Source organism: Photinus pyralis, unplaced genomic scaffold (assembly GCF_008802855.1).
Source record: "Photinus pyralis isolate 1611_PpyrPB1 unplaced genomic scaffold, Ppyr1.3 Ppyr1.4_LG10, whole genome shotgun sequence".
In the NCBI taxonomy this organism is placed as follows: domain Eukaryota; kingdom Metazoa; phylum Arthropoda; class Insecta; order Coleoptera; family Lampyridae; genus Photinus; species Photinus pyralis.
In genome coordinates this window covers 6,437,525-6,454,013 of record NW_022170250.1, presented here as the reverse complement: position 1 = coordinate 6,454,013, position 16,489 = coordinate 6,437,525, and the positions used below count along the sequence as shown (strand labels likewise).

Sequence of the window (16,489 nt, the reverse complement as noted above, 5' to 3'; positions counted from 1 at the left end):
AAAGGTGAGTCACATCCTGTGTATTTCACCCTTTCTTAGAATCTTGGTACCTGTATACCTGACCCATAATTCCCAAAACTTGTTTTTAACCCATATGTTACTTCTTGAAGTTTACCTGCTACTTTTTGTGATGTTATAATTTTATGTTACGCATTCACATGATTACAAACAATTAATTTTACAACACAATTTGATATTAATTTGACGGCTGGTTTTTTTATTGGTAAGTTCTTTTTTTCCCAACCTATTTCTATTTTGATTCGGTGAACTACCAATTTCAAAGTTTATTTTTGCAATGTAATTTATTTCGACTTAAATTTCCGAGCTTTCACAATCTTAATAATTGCGATCATTATTAAACAAACTGTTCACAATTTCAGTGTTTTATTTTACGTTCCTTCCCTACTGTGCTTCAAGTCAAAGCGTTGGCTACAACTAACGTAAGGGGGTACTGCTTTAGATGTTTAATCACGTGCCACTTTTCAAATTTAAGCGGGATCTTGTTTAGTTTTGGAGGGAATAGTCATTCGGGTGGCCATTTTTAAACGTTGCCGGGTTGGTTGACTATTTCCGTGTTCTTGTAGTGTGAAGTTAGCGTAGAACCTGGGGGTTAAGTACACTACAGTACTAAATTTGGTCTCGTGTGGGCCATATGAGTCTAGTGCGTACATAGGAGAATCATGCGTTTATTCTTTAAAATAGAAGTGAACTACAACCACAGAATAGAAAACAATGCTGTGCTGCAACCGCGAGTCTGCGCACGAGCATGAAAACGTATTTGTTGTAATCTCAGCTTGTGCGATGTCCGAAATTGTGAAGGTTGAAGTGGAACAAGAAGACGAAATAAATACAGGTGTTGATGCAACGGTTTTACTTAACAATGAGGTCTTTGCAACAATAAACAGTGAACATAATGAGATTACAATCAGTGACTATTATTCTAATCCTGTCACATGTGATGGGCAAGATCAAAATGAAATGCAGCAGACGAATACTGTAGGTTCCCCGCAACCTAAGCAACCACAAATTTCGGAAAATTTTAAATGTGATCAGTGTGATTATGCAACCAATAACAAGTACCACTTCGACGCACACTTGTTAACACATAATTCTTCCAAGAGGTTTAGTTGTGTCCAATGTAGTTACAAGACCAATTACAAATCCCATTTGAAAAATCATCTATTGAGACACAAGACTACCAAAGATTTAGTATGTGCTGAATGTGATTATGCAACAAATATTAAAAATAATTTAAGAAAACACCTGCTAGTACACGAGACCATTAAAGATTTAAAATGTTCCCAGTGTGATTACGAAACTAGTAACAAATTAAGTCTCAAACAACATCTCGTGCTAAGACATACGTCCAAGAGTTTAAAATGTGCTCATTGTAATTACGCAGCTAATTATAAATGGCAATTGAAGCGTCATCTGTTAGGATACAAGACATCTAAAAATTGTAAGTGTGACTATGCAATTAAATCTCAATCGAACGAACAGAAGACTGCCAACAATTTTAAATGTGCACACTGTGATTACTCAAGCAAGTACAAGTCCAATTTGCAAAGACACCTGTTAATACACAAGACTGACAAGGATTTCAAATGCACACAATGCGATTATGCAACCAATTACAAATTCTGTTTTAAATCTCATTTGTTAACGCACAAGACAGCCAAGGTGTTATTTAAGTGTTCCCATTGTGACTACACGACTCATAATAGTGTATATTTTAAAGGACATATGTTGACACACAAGAAGACTTTCAAGATTTTAAAATGTGATCACTGTGATTACGCAACTATTTATAAATCGCATTTCACAAATCACCTTTTCACGCATAAGACGTCGAAGGATTTAAAATGTGTAATGTGCCATTACAAAACGAATTATAAATCCAGTTTGAAACGACATATGCGAAGGCACCTTATTGTATAATAGCGTTTTCGATTGGCAAAACTCGTACTGCACAAGTGTTGCTCGAGAAACTGAAGAAATCCATATGAAAATTGCTCTCAATGGAACATAAATATTCGTAAATATTTGTTGTCATTTGTCCATAACCTCATTTTAGATTTAGGTAATCGACAAATCTCAATTCTAAAAAATTACAAACGATTTCAGTATTATTTATGATAAACGATGAGGAATATAAATTTGAAATTCCTGTAAAGGACCAATTTTTGGCGTTCAGTTTAATGAGTAAGTGCAACTTTTTGTAAAATAGAAGTTATGGCTAGTTCATCATCTTCGCTATCGCTAGATGACGACAAAAAACTCTCCCAACGCAAGAAACAAATTCAAATTGTCGCACGTTTGTTTTGAAAATTTGTTAACTAGCAGCTCCACGAGCTCTCGGACCTCGTGCGTCGAAATTTGCACTGAGTGCGTAATTGTTGCATCACATTTGCCAATGGAACACAGAAAATTGCCCTAAAATTACCAATAGAACGTAAAAATTGCATTCGTGCAGCACGAGTTTTGCCAATCGAAAACGCTATAAGACAACATCTGTTGTGGGTTGTTACCAAAATGTATGTGTTGTGGATACACAAAGAAAAGGAAATATTTCATTTGTTATTTCTATTATTTTTTCTAGTTCTGGCACATTTCAGTACAGGTACAAGCTTTTAATTCATTATATATGCATATATATATATATATATATATACATGTCGAAACGTTTTCCCGTGTTATTTCACTCTAGAGCCCCTAAGGGTGAGGGGGAAGCAATTTCAGGAAGATGTCGAAAAGATATGGTTGTAAAATTAATGAGTATATTTTAGTTCCGCGCTTTGCTGTGAAGAGCGCGCGCAGGAGCTTTGGTGTGTATATTGAATATACAAACGCAATTTCATAACTGCGACTGAATGACATCCAGCGTATAATTGCAAAAATGTACGATTCTACTCATAGCCCCTAACTACATCCGAAATTTGGCAATCGCGCCTTCTATAAATAAACTCCACGATATCTGCTTTTGCGCCTATTTAGCGAAATAAACGAAAGAAGAATTACATTAACGTTTGGTGTATAATTAAAAGTTTATACTAGCCATCTTTAGAATTAGTACTATATTTTGAAACTCTCCTTTGAATTAAAAATTAAAAATAATTAAAATTAAAACCTATTTGCACCATTTTTAGTCAAAATGTTGCATCGTATTAACCATACACGAAATTTCGTTTTTGAATATTTCTGGTTATTGAACACTTATTTGTTCTAAATACTGCTACAGTCCTTTGAATTTTTTTTCGAAATTGGTTTCTAGTCTATAACTTTTGATTGAGAAGTCTGATCGAAAAAGTACGAATTGATTGGATTCTACGCAACCAAATTAATGAGAAAACGTGTTCTCCCGAGAAATTTTGGTGTAGTCGATTTTTGGTAAAAAAGGAAGGTGATACACTGCCTTTTTTTTGAGCCCCGAAAAAAAAATTGTCTCAGATCGACCCGGAAAAAAATTTTCTTATAGAATGTGGACTGTAGAATCCATAATTTGAAACAGTTCCAAGATTGGGCTACTAGTTCAAAAGTTACAGCCCTTTGAATTTTTTTTCGAAATTGGTTTCTAGTCTATGACTTTTGATTGAGAAGTCTGATCGAAAAAGTACGAATTGATTTGGATTCTACGCACCCAAATTAATAAGAAAACGTTTTCCCGAGAAATTTTGGTGTAGTCGATTTTTGATAAAAAAAGGAAGGTTATACACAGGGGCGGACTGGGTACTTACAGGCCATTAAAGTATTAGCACAGATCTGTGGTATTAGTGTAGTAATGAAGGTGGTGGGGGGGGGGGGGGGTTAGCTCTGAGGTGCACCACAAAAACATTTTAAAGTACTCCTTTCTCGAAAATCAATTACCATACAGTTTTTTTTTAAATTGCAGCTGATAATTAAAAATAACAAAATATACAATCCACACGAGGTGCGTCGCCTATCATTGTATTTCAGCACTTTCAAAATACTACGACAAAAAATGATAAATTCATTGTAAAACACTTCAATTAAAACAGAATTTTTTAACAACCTAACATCAACCCCAATTAGAGAAACGTGTTAATAATTTATTAATAGTGCAAGAAACTAAATACAGCACATACTTATAAATTTCCAACGGGCCATTATGATCTACAGGCCAGGTGGCAATCGCCACCCGCCCCCCCGTGCCAGTCCGCCCCTAATTTGCACAATTACACTTACACATTGGGATATGTGGGATGGGAGATATTGCCCGCCCCCCCGTGCCAGTCCGCCCCTGATTTGCACAATTACACTTACACATTGGGATATGTGGGATGGGAGATATTGTAAGGGTATTGGAGTAGGTAAATGGTAAACTTTTTAACTCTAAATTTTGACGCTATCTTGTATATCTTTCTAGGATTTATTCAAAAATCATATTTTGACACCAAAATTGTAATCTCTATCCAGGTCTCCACCCCTAAAAACCTATTAAAATGATGTCGTTGTGCAGCGCGGGCGCGGCGCACCGCGCGTTTTATGTTATTTTCGGGCCGTCTGTCGGCGTCGTTCTACTTTTTTAACATTGAATAACTTGCTGTACGCTGTACCTCCATTTTGATATGGAATTCGGGATCCTTATCCATAAAAACATATAAATCGACGTACGACACGTTAATATTGAAAAAAATATAAAAACCAACCCCTTAAAAACACCCCCACTCCTCCAAAACGCCCCAAAAATATTTTTAACTAAAAATTCAAATTCAGAAAAAATCGATGTGCTACATGCCCATATTTTAAAAAAGATTAATCTTTGTATTTTTTGCAGACATTTTTGGGCGCCATCTTGAATTTCTCAAAATGCTCAAGGATGACAGAGTGGCATCAATCGGATTCTTAAAATAGACCTACTTAGTGACATAAAACCGCAAAAAATTTTTCACCGTACCTTACTTCCAGCTTTTTCGGCTGGCTTCCAGACTATTAATTTATAAGTTCATGCGCAAAACACTTTCCCCACCTAGAAATTGCATGGTTGCCAACTCTCAAAAATGTATGTATCATCTCAAGTTGTATATACAGGGTGGAACCTTTCAATACTAAGCACAAGAAATGTTAATTATAGGATCTCCCTTCTCATACTGTTGATACACGATCCAGCAGCGTGCGCGAGACGAGAAAGAAACGTATACGTACAGCGAAGAATTGGAACTGTATATTGTTCTTCTCCACGGTATAAATGGTTAATTGAAACATACAGGCAAAATTAAAACTTTCTCATTTATTAAAATATATGTAAAAAAATAGTTATTAGTAACAATATAATTGGTGTAGATATTAATATAATAAGTATAAAAGCTATAAATCCCGCAACATTAGTGAAACTGCTTAACGTGCTTGTCTAAGCTTATCTTCCATTTGCTGCTGAACTCGCACCGTGAACAATTAAATATCTCCGACCCGTGCTGCACTCGCTTGTGCATATACAAATTGGGGCCCCATTTCGAAACGAAATCGCACTGATCACACTTGAACTCCTTTGACGAGTGGCACCGTTGGACATGCGCCGTCAAATACGACTTCAGCTTCGTTGTGTACTTGCAAAGTTCACAATTGAAATCTTCCTCGCCGTGACGCAATTTCGCGTGGATAGTAAGATTGTACTGCAAGCTGGTGGTGTAATCGCACTGTTCACATTTCAAAATTTGCGTGTTGTGGTGCTGTCGCACGTGGTTCTTTAAATTTTCTTTTCGTTTCGTTGTGTAATCGCACTGTTCACATTTAAAGTCGACCGAACTGTGCACACCGATCTTGTGTAGGTGTAACCCTCGGATTGTCTTCGTGGTGAAGCTACACAACGGACAGGTGAGCTGCTTCGTGAGGCCGCACACCGTCTTGTGTCTCCTCATGCCGGATTTGCTTTTGGTTTTGAAAGAGCACAGTTCACAAGTGAATGTCTCAGAGCCGTGATGGCATGCCATGTGTTTGTTTAGGTTTTTCTTTGCGTTTGTGCTATAATCGCAATGAAGACAACGGAAAACTTCCGAACCGTGACTTTGTCTCACGTGAGACGATAAGTACCCCTTCGTGCTTGTGGTAAAAGAGCATTGTTGGCAATCGAATTTGTCCGAGCCGTGTCGCGCTTGGACATGCGCGATGAAATCGCACTTCCTTTTTGTGGTGTACTCGCATTGAGGACAATCGAATTTTTCCGGCCCGTGTGCGGTTTTGATGTGGTGTTTGAGGGCCCCGCTCAGCCGCGTCGTGAACTTGCAAAGGTCGCAATGAAGGTTTATTGGACCGTGAACCGCCCTGATATGTTGGGTTAGGCCCGGCCTCCAGGCTGTGGTAAACTTGCACTGCTCACAGATGAATCTTGTCGTTCCGTGGTGACGTTTCAAGTGGCCGATTAGATTGTCCTTGCATTTTGTGGTGTAACTGCACTGTTCGCAAATGTACTCCGTGGAGCTGTGGCGCCGTCTCATGTGGTCATCCAGGTATGATTTTAAATGTGTCGAAAAATCGCACTGTTTACAATTAAATTTGGCCGAAGTGTGTCTGCGTCTCAAGTGTGCAATTAGGTGCAATTTACACATTGAGCTGTAGTCACAGTGCAGGCAACGGTACTCTTGCAGGCTGTGCCACCGTATCACGTGACTATACAACGACGATTTCAAATCCGTGCGAAAATCACACTTGTCACAATCAAACTTTCGCACCCGATGCTCTCTCACGTGCGCCAGAAAATCGGTTTTCAAATTTGTGGTGAACTCACACGTTTGACAGTCGAATTTCATCAATCCCTTACACCGCTTCAAGTGCCTAATCAAACACGACTTCCACTTGGTACTGTACTCGCAGTGGTGACAACCGAACTCCTCTTCGGTGTGAAAGCCGGTCACGTGATTAATTAAATTCTGCTTCCATTTCGTCGTGAAGCTGCAGTGCGGACACTCGAACTTCACCAAATCGTAGCAGCTATTGCGGTGCCTGACGAAGTTCGATCGCCGCGGCGTCGCGAACCCGCACTTTTCGCACTTAAACGTTTGCGAGCCGTGCGTCGTTCGTACGTGGAACGATAAATTTTCTTTCCGGTGCGTGACGTAATCGCACTGCTGACATTTAAATTCAGTCAAATCGCGATGCTCTTTCGCGTGCTTAAATAAATCTCCCCTGCGTTTGGCGCTAAAACTGCAAACCACGCATTTGTATTTGTCGCCGTTACCCAAATTTTCCTTCTTCCCCAATTTACAATCGTACAGTATTACTTTCCAGCCTCGCAGATCTTTAAGGGCACTTTGTTTACTGGTTCGTCTTCGGTTGGGACGTGAAGTCAAAAGACGACGCCTGCGTTGTTCACGTATCGACGAATGATTTAAGTACAAACTGTCTCGATCATACTCTTCGTTTATGTAGTAATTTTGTTGTACTAAGGAGTAGTTTATTTCGTCTTCGTACTTCACCTCCACCTGATCAATGATTTCGACCTCGTCATCCGGTTCGTATTTAATGAAGGGCATATTCCTGCTCTGGGGTCAGCCCCCTTATTTAGAATGCATAAGGGGCATAATGGACATGGAACTACAAAGAAAAAATATTTAGGTTGAATGCGACACAAAAACTTACACGTCAGTAAAACGTAAAGAATTTCAATGTAAAAATAAAAAAAAGCAAAGTTGCATCTTGAGTTGCTTTGCCCTGGGGCAAGGGGTCATGTCTGAGATCTAACCGTAGACGTCACATGTTTACGACATACATTTTAAACTACTTGTTGCGTTTGGTTCTAGAACTACCAGGGTGCATCTTGCCTACTCCCTTGAAGTGCTCTAAGGTTTATACTCGTGTATGCGTTCTGATCACCCCTTTTGCTCTAAAGTGTTTATTTAATGGTACACCAGAATAAGGCACTGTAATGGTCCTAGGGGTTTATCAATCCTTGGTAACTGTGGATAAAAACTACGAGCAGAGCCACCTACTTTTCAAATCGAAACGATAGACGTTTCGCGGCACTTTTGAATTTGGATGGCATTCGGCTCGATATGGGTGGCACGAATGAACTTCTACGTTGTGTAATCGGTTCTTGTATGCAGAGCTGGGATAGTTACTTGTAAAACAATAATAATAATAATAATGTTTATTCGTTTTCAACAACAAAAAATAAAAATAAAATGTAACAATAAAATTAAATATATCGAAAATGTACATATAATAAACCATATTTAGTAACTCTATGAATAAACATTTAAAATTATCACAGAAGTAGTATATCGACTTGTACGTGATAATGGAACTAGTTACAAGTTACTAGTTACTTTTTAGAAAGTATCTAAGTTACTTGTAAAAAGTTACTTTTCATATAAAAGTAACTAAAGTTTCTAAATAAATTAAGTTACTTTTAAAAAGTAACTTAGTTTCTTCTAAGTTACATTTTGTATAAATGAAAAGGACACATAACAATTTCTTTATTCTCAAAAATACAAAATAACAATATTTCTACAGTAAAAATGCCAGTAGAAAAAAATATTTATCTTGGAGAGAAACTAGCGTTATAGCCGTTTGTCTTTAACAACACATTTTCGAAATTTCTGTCTGAAAGGTTGTTTCTTCTTGGCGAATCGATAAATGTTGCAAACGAAAACATGCGTTCTACTGGCGCTGAAGATGGCAAAGGAGTATTAAACTTCAGGAATACTTTTTTAACTAACTCATATTTGTTTAACATTTTGAAGTTTGTATCTGGATCTTGTAAATACTGCAAGACCTGAAGATCTATTTGGCCTTTTTGTTCATCGGAAGAAACTGTGCAAGCACTGCCCACTTTATTCAAGCAGTCAAATTCGAAAAACTCGGATGATAGGCATGGTGTAGATGCAGTAGATGTTGCAGTGGCCCTATTTTTATCTATACTACGGGAAGGAAAAAATCGTCAGATTCAGTAGTCAAATCGTTATGATTATCCGTTTCAACATCAGATATGTCATCTGAACCTGAAGCTTGTCCATTAAATTCTCCAACTCTAATGTTAGTGTTGTTACTGTTACTAATGTTTATTCCGAATTCTTTAAAGGCCTTTATAAAGTTGGATCCATTATCAGTCACTGTGGCAACCAATTTGGTCGTATTTAAATCAAAACTTAAATTAATTTCTTCCAGAAGTTCTGCGATCTTGTCATATGTGTGAGCACCGGTAAACCGCTAACATGCTAAAGTACAGGATTTTCGTTCAAAAGAATCTTTGTATATCCAATGACATGTTATACCTAAAAAGCTACGTGTTTTGCTTGACCATATGTCAGCAGTGGTACAGAAAAAATCAACTGGTTTAAAAGTTTCTCGTAAGTTCTTGGATAGTTCAGTTGACATTTCGAATATTTTTCTGACGGCGGTTGACCTTGACATCACCTTTAAGTCCGTGCCTTCGAAAATAAATCTGAAGCTTGGTCGCTCTATTATGGAAATCGCAGACATACTGTCAACAACGAAAGCAATGATCCGTTTATCAAATTCAGCTTGGTTGATTCCCATTGTAGTCTTTGATAAACATTGCATCAAAGATTGGGTTTTAACTTTTTTTTCCACTTTTGGGTGTAGCGGAACCTACATCAGCATACAAGTTGTATGTGTTGGGACGTGAGACATAATCGGGAAGGGAATTAAATAAAAGACAGAACTTTTGTGCGTAAGAAATGACAAGAACAAATAAATATAGTACGCACACAACAAGACCATACCAGGGAAACCTTCTACGGGACAAAAACCCCGGCATAGGCCACACAAATACATGAAATAAATTACCTACAACAATAAAATGCAAGAGAAAATACACATAAATCTCAAATTGTATGATAAAAAACAGATAATCAAATCAAATGCAATTAAACAAATTCATAAAAACAAAATACACAAGACATCATAAATGCAATGGAAAACATGATAAATCAATTCAGTACAAAGACACATCAAAATACCTGTACGATCAATTGAGCTAACACAACTGGTAATATAATAAATTGCATGTAAATGGTGTGGCTCTACTCCAACCTTCAGTTAACATAAATTAATTTAATACGAAAAGTACATGTGAGAATGCCAATAGCAAGTATTCATGTGAAAATCGATTATCGCTCAAGCAGAACATATTTTAAATAGAGGAAATGTTAATTAGAGGGCCACTAAATATCTCGCATTGCTAAGACTCCAAGAACTGCAAGCCGCACGATACGAGTAGGCAACAGATACAGCGAAAGGTCGAACTGTATTAGGTACCTACTCCAAAGAGACAGAATGAACCACTAACGTACACAAACATCGAATAAGAGAGCCCCCCTTCGTATAGCTAACGCACAAGAACTGCAGCGCGCCATGAATAAAAAGTAACAGATACAGCGAACAATCAAATTGTATTAGGTACTTCCTTCACGGAATAGTTACGAATCAATCGAATAGAGCAGCATCGCACTGATAATCAACTCCTCGCGAATACAGAAATAAATACTTAATAAAACAAAATAATGGTATAATCATCTCATCTGTACAGTATAACAAACACGATCCATCTAACGGTACTCAAAAACAAAAGCATGGAGTACCTACGCCATACTTGGATATCGCAGTTTATGCAAAATCAGCAAAATGTAAATAATATCAAATTGTGGCAAGAAATACAATGATTAATAGCTAGTACAAGAAAGAATAAAATGGTTACTACCTGTAATTACAACTTTAAAACACCACAACCAAAATAATCAAGAATACAAACCGGGAATGGGTGATGCCTTCCGTCGATCCCGCCGCCATCTTCTTTCTTCCGACAGATTCGTTACGAAAATCCCCTATCATTCGGCGTCTGCGCAAACGGTCGATTGGTTACATACAGAGCATATCATATTTTTGTTTCAGATTAAAGGTGTGTTGCCTAACCATAAGGGTGGATAATCACAAGGTGTAGCTTTGGTGGCACAACAACTGTGGTTCTTTGCTAGAAGACGTTTATAGCAAACCCCTATAAACGTTTAACATTAAAATTGAACCCTTAGCCGTTGAAATGAACAATTTTCTTGTAAGAATTGTTTCTTAATTAGCACATACAGACATATCTCTCGTAGAGCTGTGTAACTTGGATGGTGCGAGAACAAATTTTGACTATCTGATTGAAACACACACAATTCGACTCGCTCGGCAATGCCTATGGTCTCTAGGCGAGTTCGGCACAACCCTAGACAAAGTAAAAGTAGTTTGCTAGGGTGATTTTTTTTAGGTTGAACTCGCTCGGCAATCCCTCTAGAACACTCATTTTCAAGCAAATCTAACCGGCAGTTCCCGTGTACGCAGTACTTTGATAACTAAAACGGATCTGATTCAGCAGAACCGACACGTACTGAGATGTCTATATCCCTTCCAATACCCTGTATATTTCAACGTCGGATGTAACCAAACAAGTAGTTGGAGATTCTGGGGACATGAGCCACCGCCATCACCACCCTGTTGATATTTTTGTTTGAACTTCCGGGAGATTTTTTGGCTTGGCGTCGCTTGTTGGTTGTTAAAGCTTGTTGGTGGCGGAAGTATTGCATTCTGAGTTGTATTCATAGAGTTTTTGCTTTATTTTGTGTTTGTGTTTAAGTTTTAGCCACTTTGGTGTCGGGTAAAGTATTTAAAGTAGTTGAATCTGTTTATTATGTACTTTTGTTATATCAAGTATTTTCCATCTAACATGTGCTAATATGTAGGTAATTTACAAGATGCTAATTGTTAACTAATGTCCATGTGCTTGTGGAAGTCTACAATATCTCAGGTTTAGACCACGTTTAATTCAGCTACAGGGTGCACACGTGCACCTATGTTGAACCTCGATTTCCGTGCAATGCTTGGTGAATTTAGGTTAGGGTGACTCGTAACATTCCCAAATGTGTGTGCTTCGTTGTATGTAAGTAATATCTTCCTACCGTGAGAGGGAGCTCGGACGGTAGAATTGAAATGTTTTCTAGAGCTTAAGCACAAAAGGATCCGAGGGCCCTCGAACCTTAAACTTTAGGGGCACAGCATCCTGAACCAGGACCGCCTTATCCATGGGCGGCGACCCATCTTTTAACAGTCTTCAGTTTCGTGTCTTTACGTGACCAATGTCAGGGGAGTGTTACGAGGTACAGGTAGTAGTTACGGAGGTCTGAGCTAATACGATCATGTGCCATTCTTTTGTTTTAAATTTAAGCGGGAATTGTGTTTTGATCCTGGACGTTGCAACGTTGCCACTTTGCCCTACAATGTGTCATGTTCGCTTCGAACCTGGGCTTGGGTTGAGATCAGTACAAAGGCCCAGGTATCTGGATTAATGATGACTACATAAAGAAAATCGTAGAGGACAGAAAACAGCTGATCCCTCACTTTAAATAAGCGAGGAAGAATGGCTCCAATGTCTCCCTTAGACTTAACAAGCTGTTTGTGGATGGGAGCCGAATATTTCAGGAGCGAAGACACGGAGAGTCAACCGGATAACAAGCGCACGCGAGAGCATTGCTCCCCAGGGAATGACAAGCACAATCAACAACCGAAAAAGATAACGAAAACTAATACGCGAAGGGAAAGGGAAGGACAATAATGATAATGCTCTGAAACGAAGAATGCCTAAGAATACTACCAATGAAACGAAAAAAAAAAAAATAAAAATTGGAACCTGGAATAAGAACTATGGTAAGAGTAGGGAAAATGAAAGAAATTGCCAGAGAACTGATCAAATACTACTTAATACAAAGTAGAAATATGAGCCTTACAGGAAATAAGAAGGAGAAAATCCACAGGGAAGAAACGGACTCGGATTTATGATCAGTAAATAATTCAGAGAAAGCTTGATACTTTACTTCTCATTGTGGAGGATTTAATTGAATTTTGATGAATGTGTAAGTAGCGGTCATTTTCTTTAACCATCTATTAATTATGCGTTTCGGGACCGTACTATTACTTTGTAAATAACCCTCTTATTAATAGGAGGTAGGTCGAATTTTATGTGTTTTTTAAACGAATTTGATGTAATTTTCTTTACAGGGTTTTGGTTTCAAGTTATAATTTTACATCCATTTTAATTACAAGTTAGTTTTAATTATGATTGGTTCTTGCCCCATTGTAGTCTGATCTCTTCGGCGTCTGGGGAATGCAGACGCGATTTCAAGGACATCTGATCTGAGATAACCTGTAATTAACAGCGCTTGGAACATACAATTGGGAAAATCAAATTAGTAATTAGTGGTAATTCCTCTTCAAGGGATTATATCAATATTTTTTAACGGCGCTACTCTAACACAACTCCACTATTTCTGGCATCGATCCTCACTAAAGGGAGTGCTCCGCTGTTGTCCGTAGAAACTGAAACAAAGTATCGACATGCAACAAAAAAGCAACCCCGCAGCCTCGGAAAGCATTCGAGTTAGGTCAAGTCTTCCATCGCAGAGTCCAGCGCGGAGTCTAGACGAAATGAAACAACTAGCCCGTCGAAGAAGAGCCACCGGTGCCTACCGCATCAACCACCGCCAGATCGCTCACCGCTGAATATAGCACGGACCGGCACACCACGTCCCATGCAATGCACTACGCCATCACCCGCAGCTTCCATCGTTGGCCACGTGATAGACCACCGTTTAGAAACTTCGAAACGCCATGAACGATCTATTAGACTCGGGCCGCTTCGTTGCCGCTCTCGGGAGCATTTTATTGAAAAGAGCGCCCCGGTCACCGACCGGCGGATCATCGCAGACAGAGACTCGCAAACCTGTCATGGCTGAAAATATCGAAATTGGCAACGTAGACATTTTATTGGTAAACCCCCGTAATAAGTGCTGTAAAATTCCTACGTTAGATGTTTTTCCCGAGACCTCTACCAGATGACCGACCAGAAATTCATTTCAGTTAATTAATTCATACCAGAACCATATTTCATTACACTTCCAACCAGAACCATTTCCCGTGCATTCCAGAACCGATCATTAACAATTATTCCTGTATATGCGCGACCAGATACCGGAACTACTTGTTCGTTTATTTTTCAGTCACCATTTAATTCATTGTTAATTTCTCATCAGGCCTGTTAACTTGCCTTGCTAGCCATAATGACAATTCTGGTAGGGAAATGGTCCACCGACTACCGTTACCTAAGCTGCAGCGATCCTTTGGGTTTGAGCTTTAGGTCGATCGACTTGACTCAAACACAATTGTCACAGTCCTCCGTGATTGCTAAATCAGGCCCTTAGGGGGTTGTTGGAATCGCTCGGAAGATTCCTTTTAAGGAACGTTAATCCTAACCGGCCTTATTTCGAAATCCTTCCACACATTCAACACTACGCACCAACGTATAAATAAAACACGTGGTGGGTTATTTTATTTTGATCGACTCAACATCCGGCCTTTGATAGCGATTGTAAATAGACGTCGACGATGCCGGCTGACTGATCCTGGACTGCTGACGCAATGCAAGTTACCTACATTGTAATTTCGTAATAATTAAGTAATCTTTGCATTTCTTTACATCGTATTTGTGTTTTGTATGCAGCATGTTATATTATTCAATCTTTGTTTTTGACATTGAATTGAGTTAACCTTAATACAGAATCACATATTTGATACCGTTAACCTATTGTTTGTAATCGTGTAGGCTTTTGATTACTTGGTCTTGTCCCTGAAGTAACATTCATATAAATTTTTATCATTTTATTTTAATATGTGGAAATTACCGAGATGTTTGTGTAGGTGTAGTGACTTGTTGTTTGTAACTAACTTTTTCTCCGGGAATGAAGCAGTCACCGGAGGTGGTAATCATATGAGCTACGACACCTAATTCCGTGATTGTCTTCGACATTCAACTGTAAGCTCGAAACCCCGAAACCAGAGGCGGGTTACCTATCTTGCAGGAGCGGGATTATGCTAATCAAAACTCTGCGGTGCGATAAATGAGTCGCGATGCGCTAATTTCCACAAATAATGCCGTAGTTGAATTTGCCTACAAAGCCATGCCATTTTCCACCTTGCTCCTAACAAAAGGACTTTATTGCATTAAAGATTAGTTACATCATGTACCCTTCACCCTTTCCCAGAACCTGCTTACTTGTTAACTACTTTTAGACTGTATTAATCAAACTGCAAGGTTTTTCTCCGTCGTACTCTTTTTACCCTTGGCAGTTACTTTTGCGTAGTAGTTTTGAGTACAACACCTTTTGACTTTGCTTACATTAATTGTACATCAACTCAATTTCCGGGATTTCATAATCTTAATAATAACGATCATTATTAAACAAACTTTTCACAATTTCAGTGTTTTATTTTACGTTCCTTCCCTACTGTGCTTCAGGTCATAGCGTTGTTTACCTCCACCCAAAAAGATTAATGGCTTTCAAGCATACCACATACGAATAATAACATAATACGATCATTGCTGCCACCTAGTTTTCGGCCGACAAAAGAAAAAACTACAGTTCAATCCAGCGCCCTCTATTGATCGTCAGACGAACTAGTCGGCTGAATGTGCCTGATTGTATATTAGTAAAACGTTTCGTCAACCACTTCGGAACCGGTGCAGTTACGGTTGCCTACCGTCCAGGGGTCGCCGCGCACGCCGTTGGTGGCCATGGCAACACGCACAGCAACCGTCCATTGTGTGAAAGCACTGCCAAACAAAACGCATTGTACACGGTGTTAAGCAAAAAAAATCCGATTAATTAGAAGGCAAAAGCGAAACCGCTCGGACGTTATTAATAGCTCGCGGTCACGAAATGTCTCTTTTTTTCCCCCGTGCCCGCAATAGACGCCGCGTTCGGCCGATCACGGATCAGGGTCGCTTAATATCAGTTCCCTAATAGCGTTAGCGGTTCGTGTTCTATTAGAATGTTTAAATAGCGCGGCCTTTTACTGTACTGGGTGGGTACATAGAAGGGGCAAAGATGAGCCGTGCGCTATGTTTTCTAAACAATATCGAATCAGTATCGTTCTAACGTCGTTTGTGATGGCGCCATGCTGAATGCGGTCGCGAATTTGCGATGTAAACGTAGTGCCTATTTACGGTACCTCGCACTCGTGTAATTATGTAGATTTTATCAAATGCTAAGAATTTTTTTTCTAACGTATGCCAGTTTTTATTTGCCAGTTTTTTTAATTTAATTTAATTTACAATAATAAGTGCCAGTATTTTTTTATAATAATTATCGTGCGCGCCGCTTTTTCATGTGGAATTTTTGATCGAAGGTGTGTAGTAAAAATTATTATCATTTTTACTCTAACTAAGCCAATTTAAATGTCAAAAGCCTCAAATGCATTAACTCTTGCTTAATGATTGTATGAAATTACTGTTAATGTATACAAGGACTAATAGAAAAGTTGTAGATAAACACGTGTTTCTTCTGTTTTTTTTTGCGCTCGCACACGCCTCGCGCACCACGATTGACAGACAGCTGCAGTTACATGCGCAATTATTGGACCTTTGTTCGTCATTTCACGCAAAAATTGATTCGCTCTTTTCAGTGAAAGTAACAGTATATTGCAC

The 16,489-nt window shown here is 38.7% G+C and overlaps 3 protein-coding genes across 4 annotated transcripts in view; 2 read left to right on the top strand and 1 right to left on the bottom strand.

Annotated features, from left to right (window-relative positions):
• The first annotated feature begins 717 nt into the window (after window positions 1-717).
• On the top strand, window positions 718-2,054 carry LOC116161775 (zinc finger Y-chromosomal protein 2-like). The gene has a single exon (XM_031475238.1). It carries the CDS (start codon window positions 733-735, stop codon window positions 1,936-1,938), a length of 1,206 nt encoding a protein of 401 aa, XP_031331098.1. The 5' UTR covers window positions 718-732; the 3' UTR covers window positions 1,939-2,054.
• Window positions 2,055-5,228: 3,174 nt separating this feature from the next.
• Window positions 5,229-7,734, bottom strand: LOC116161631 (zinc finger protein 142-like). The gene is made up of 2 exons (XM_031475051.1): window positions 7,594-7,734; window positions 5,229-7,548 (listed from the first exon to the last, which is right to left on the bottom strand). The coding sequence occupies exon 2, from the start codon at window positions 7,485-7,487 to the stop codon at window positions 5,343-5,345; it is 2,145 nt and encodes a 714-aa protein (XP_031330911.1). The 5' UTR covers window positions 7,488-7,548; window positions 7,594-7,734; the 3' UTR covers window positions 5,229-5,342.
• Window positions 7,735-15,798: 8,064 nt separating this feature from the next.
• LOC116160965 (Krueppel-like factor 12) overlaps window positions 15,799-16,489 on the top strand; it is a 94,823-nt gene continuing 94,132 nt past the window's right edge. For both annotated transcript variants that reach the window (XM_031474120.1, XM_031474119.1), the window contains exon 1: window positions 15,799-16,191. The gene's annotated coding sequence lies outside the window, so the exon portion shown is untranslated. The remainder of the gene's footprint in view (window positions 16,192-16,489) is intronic.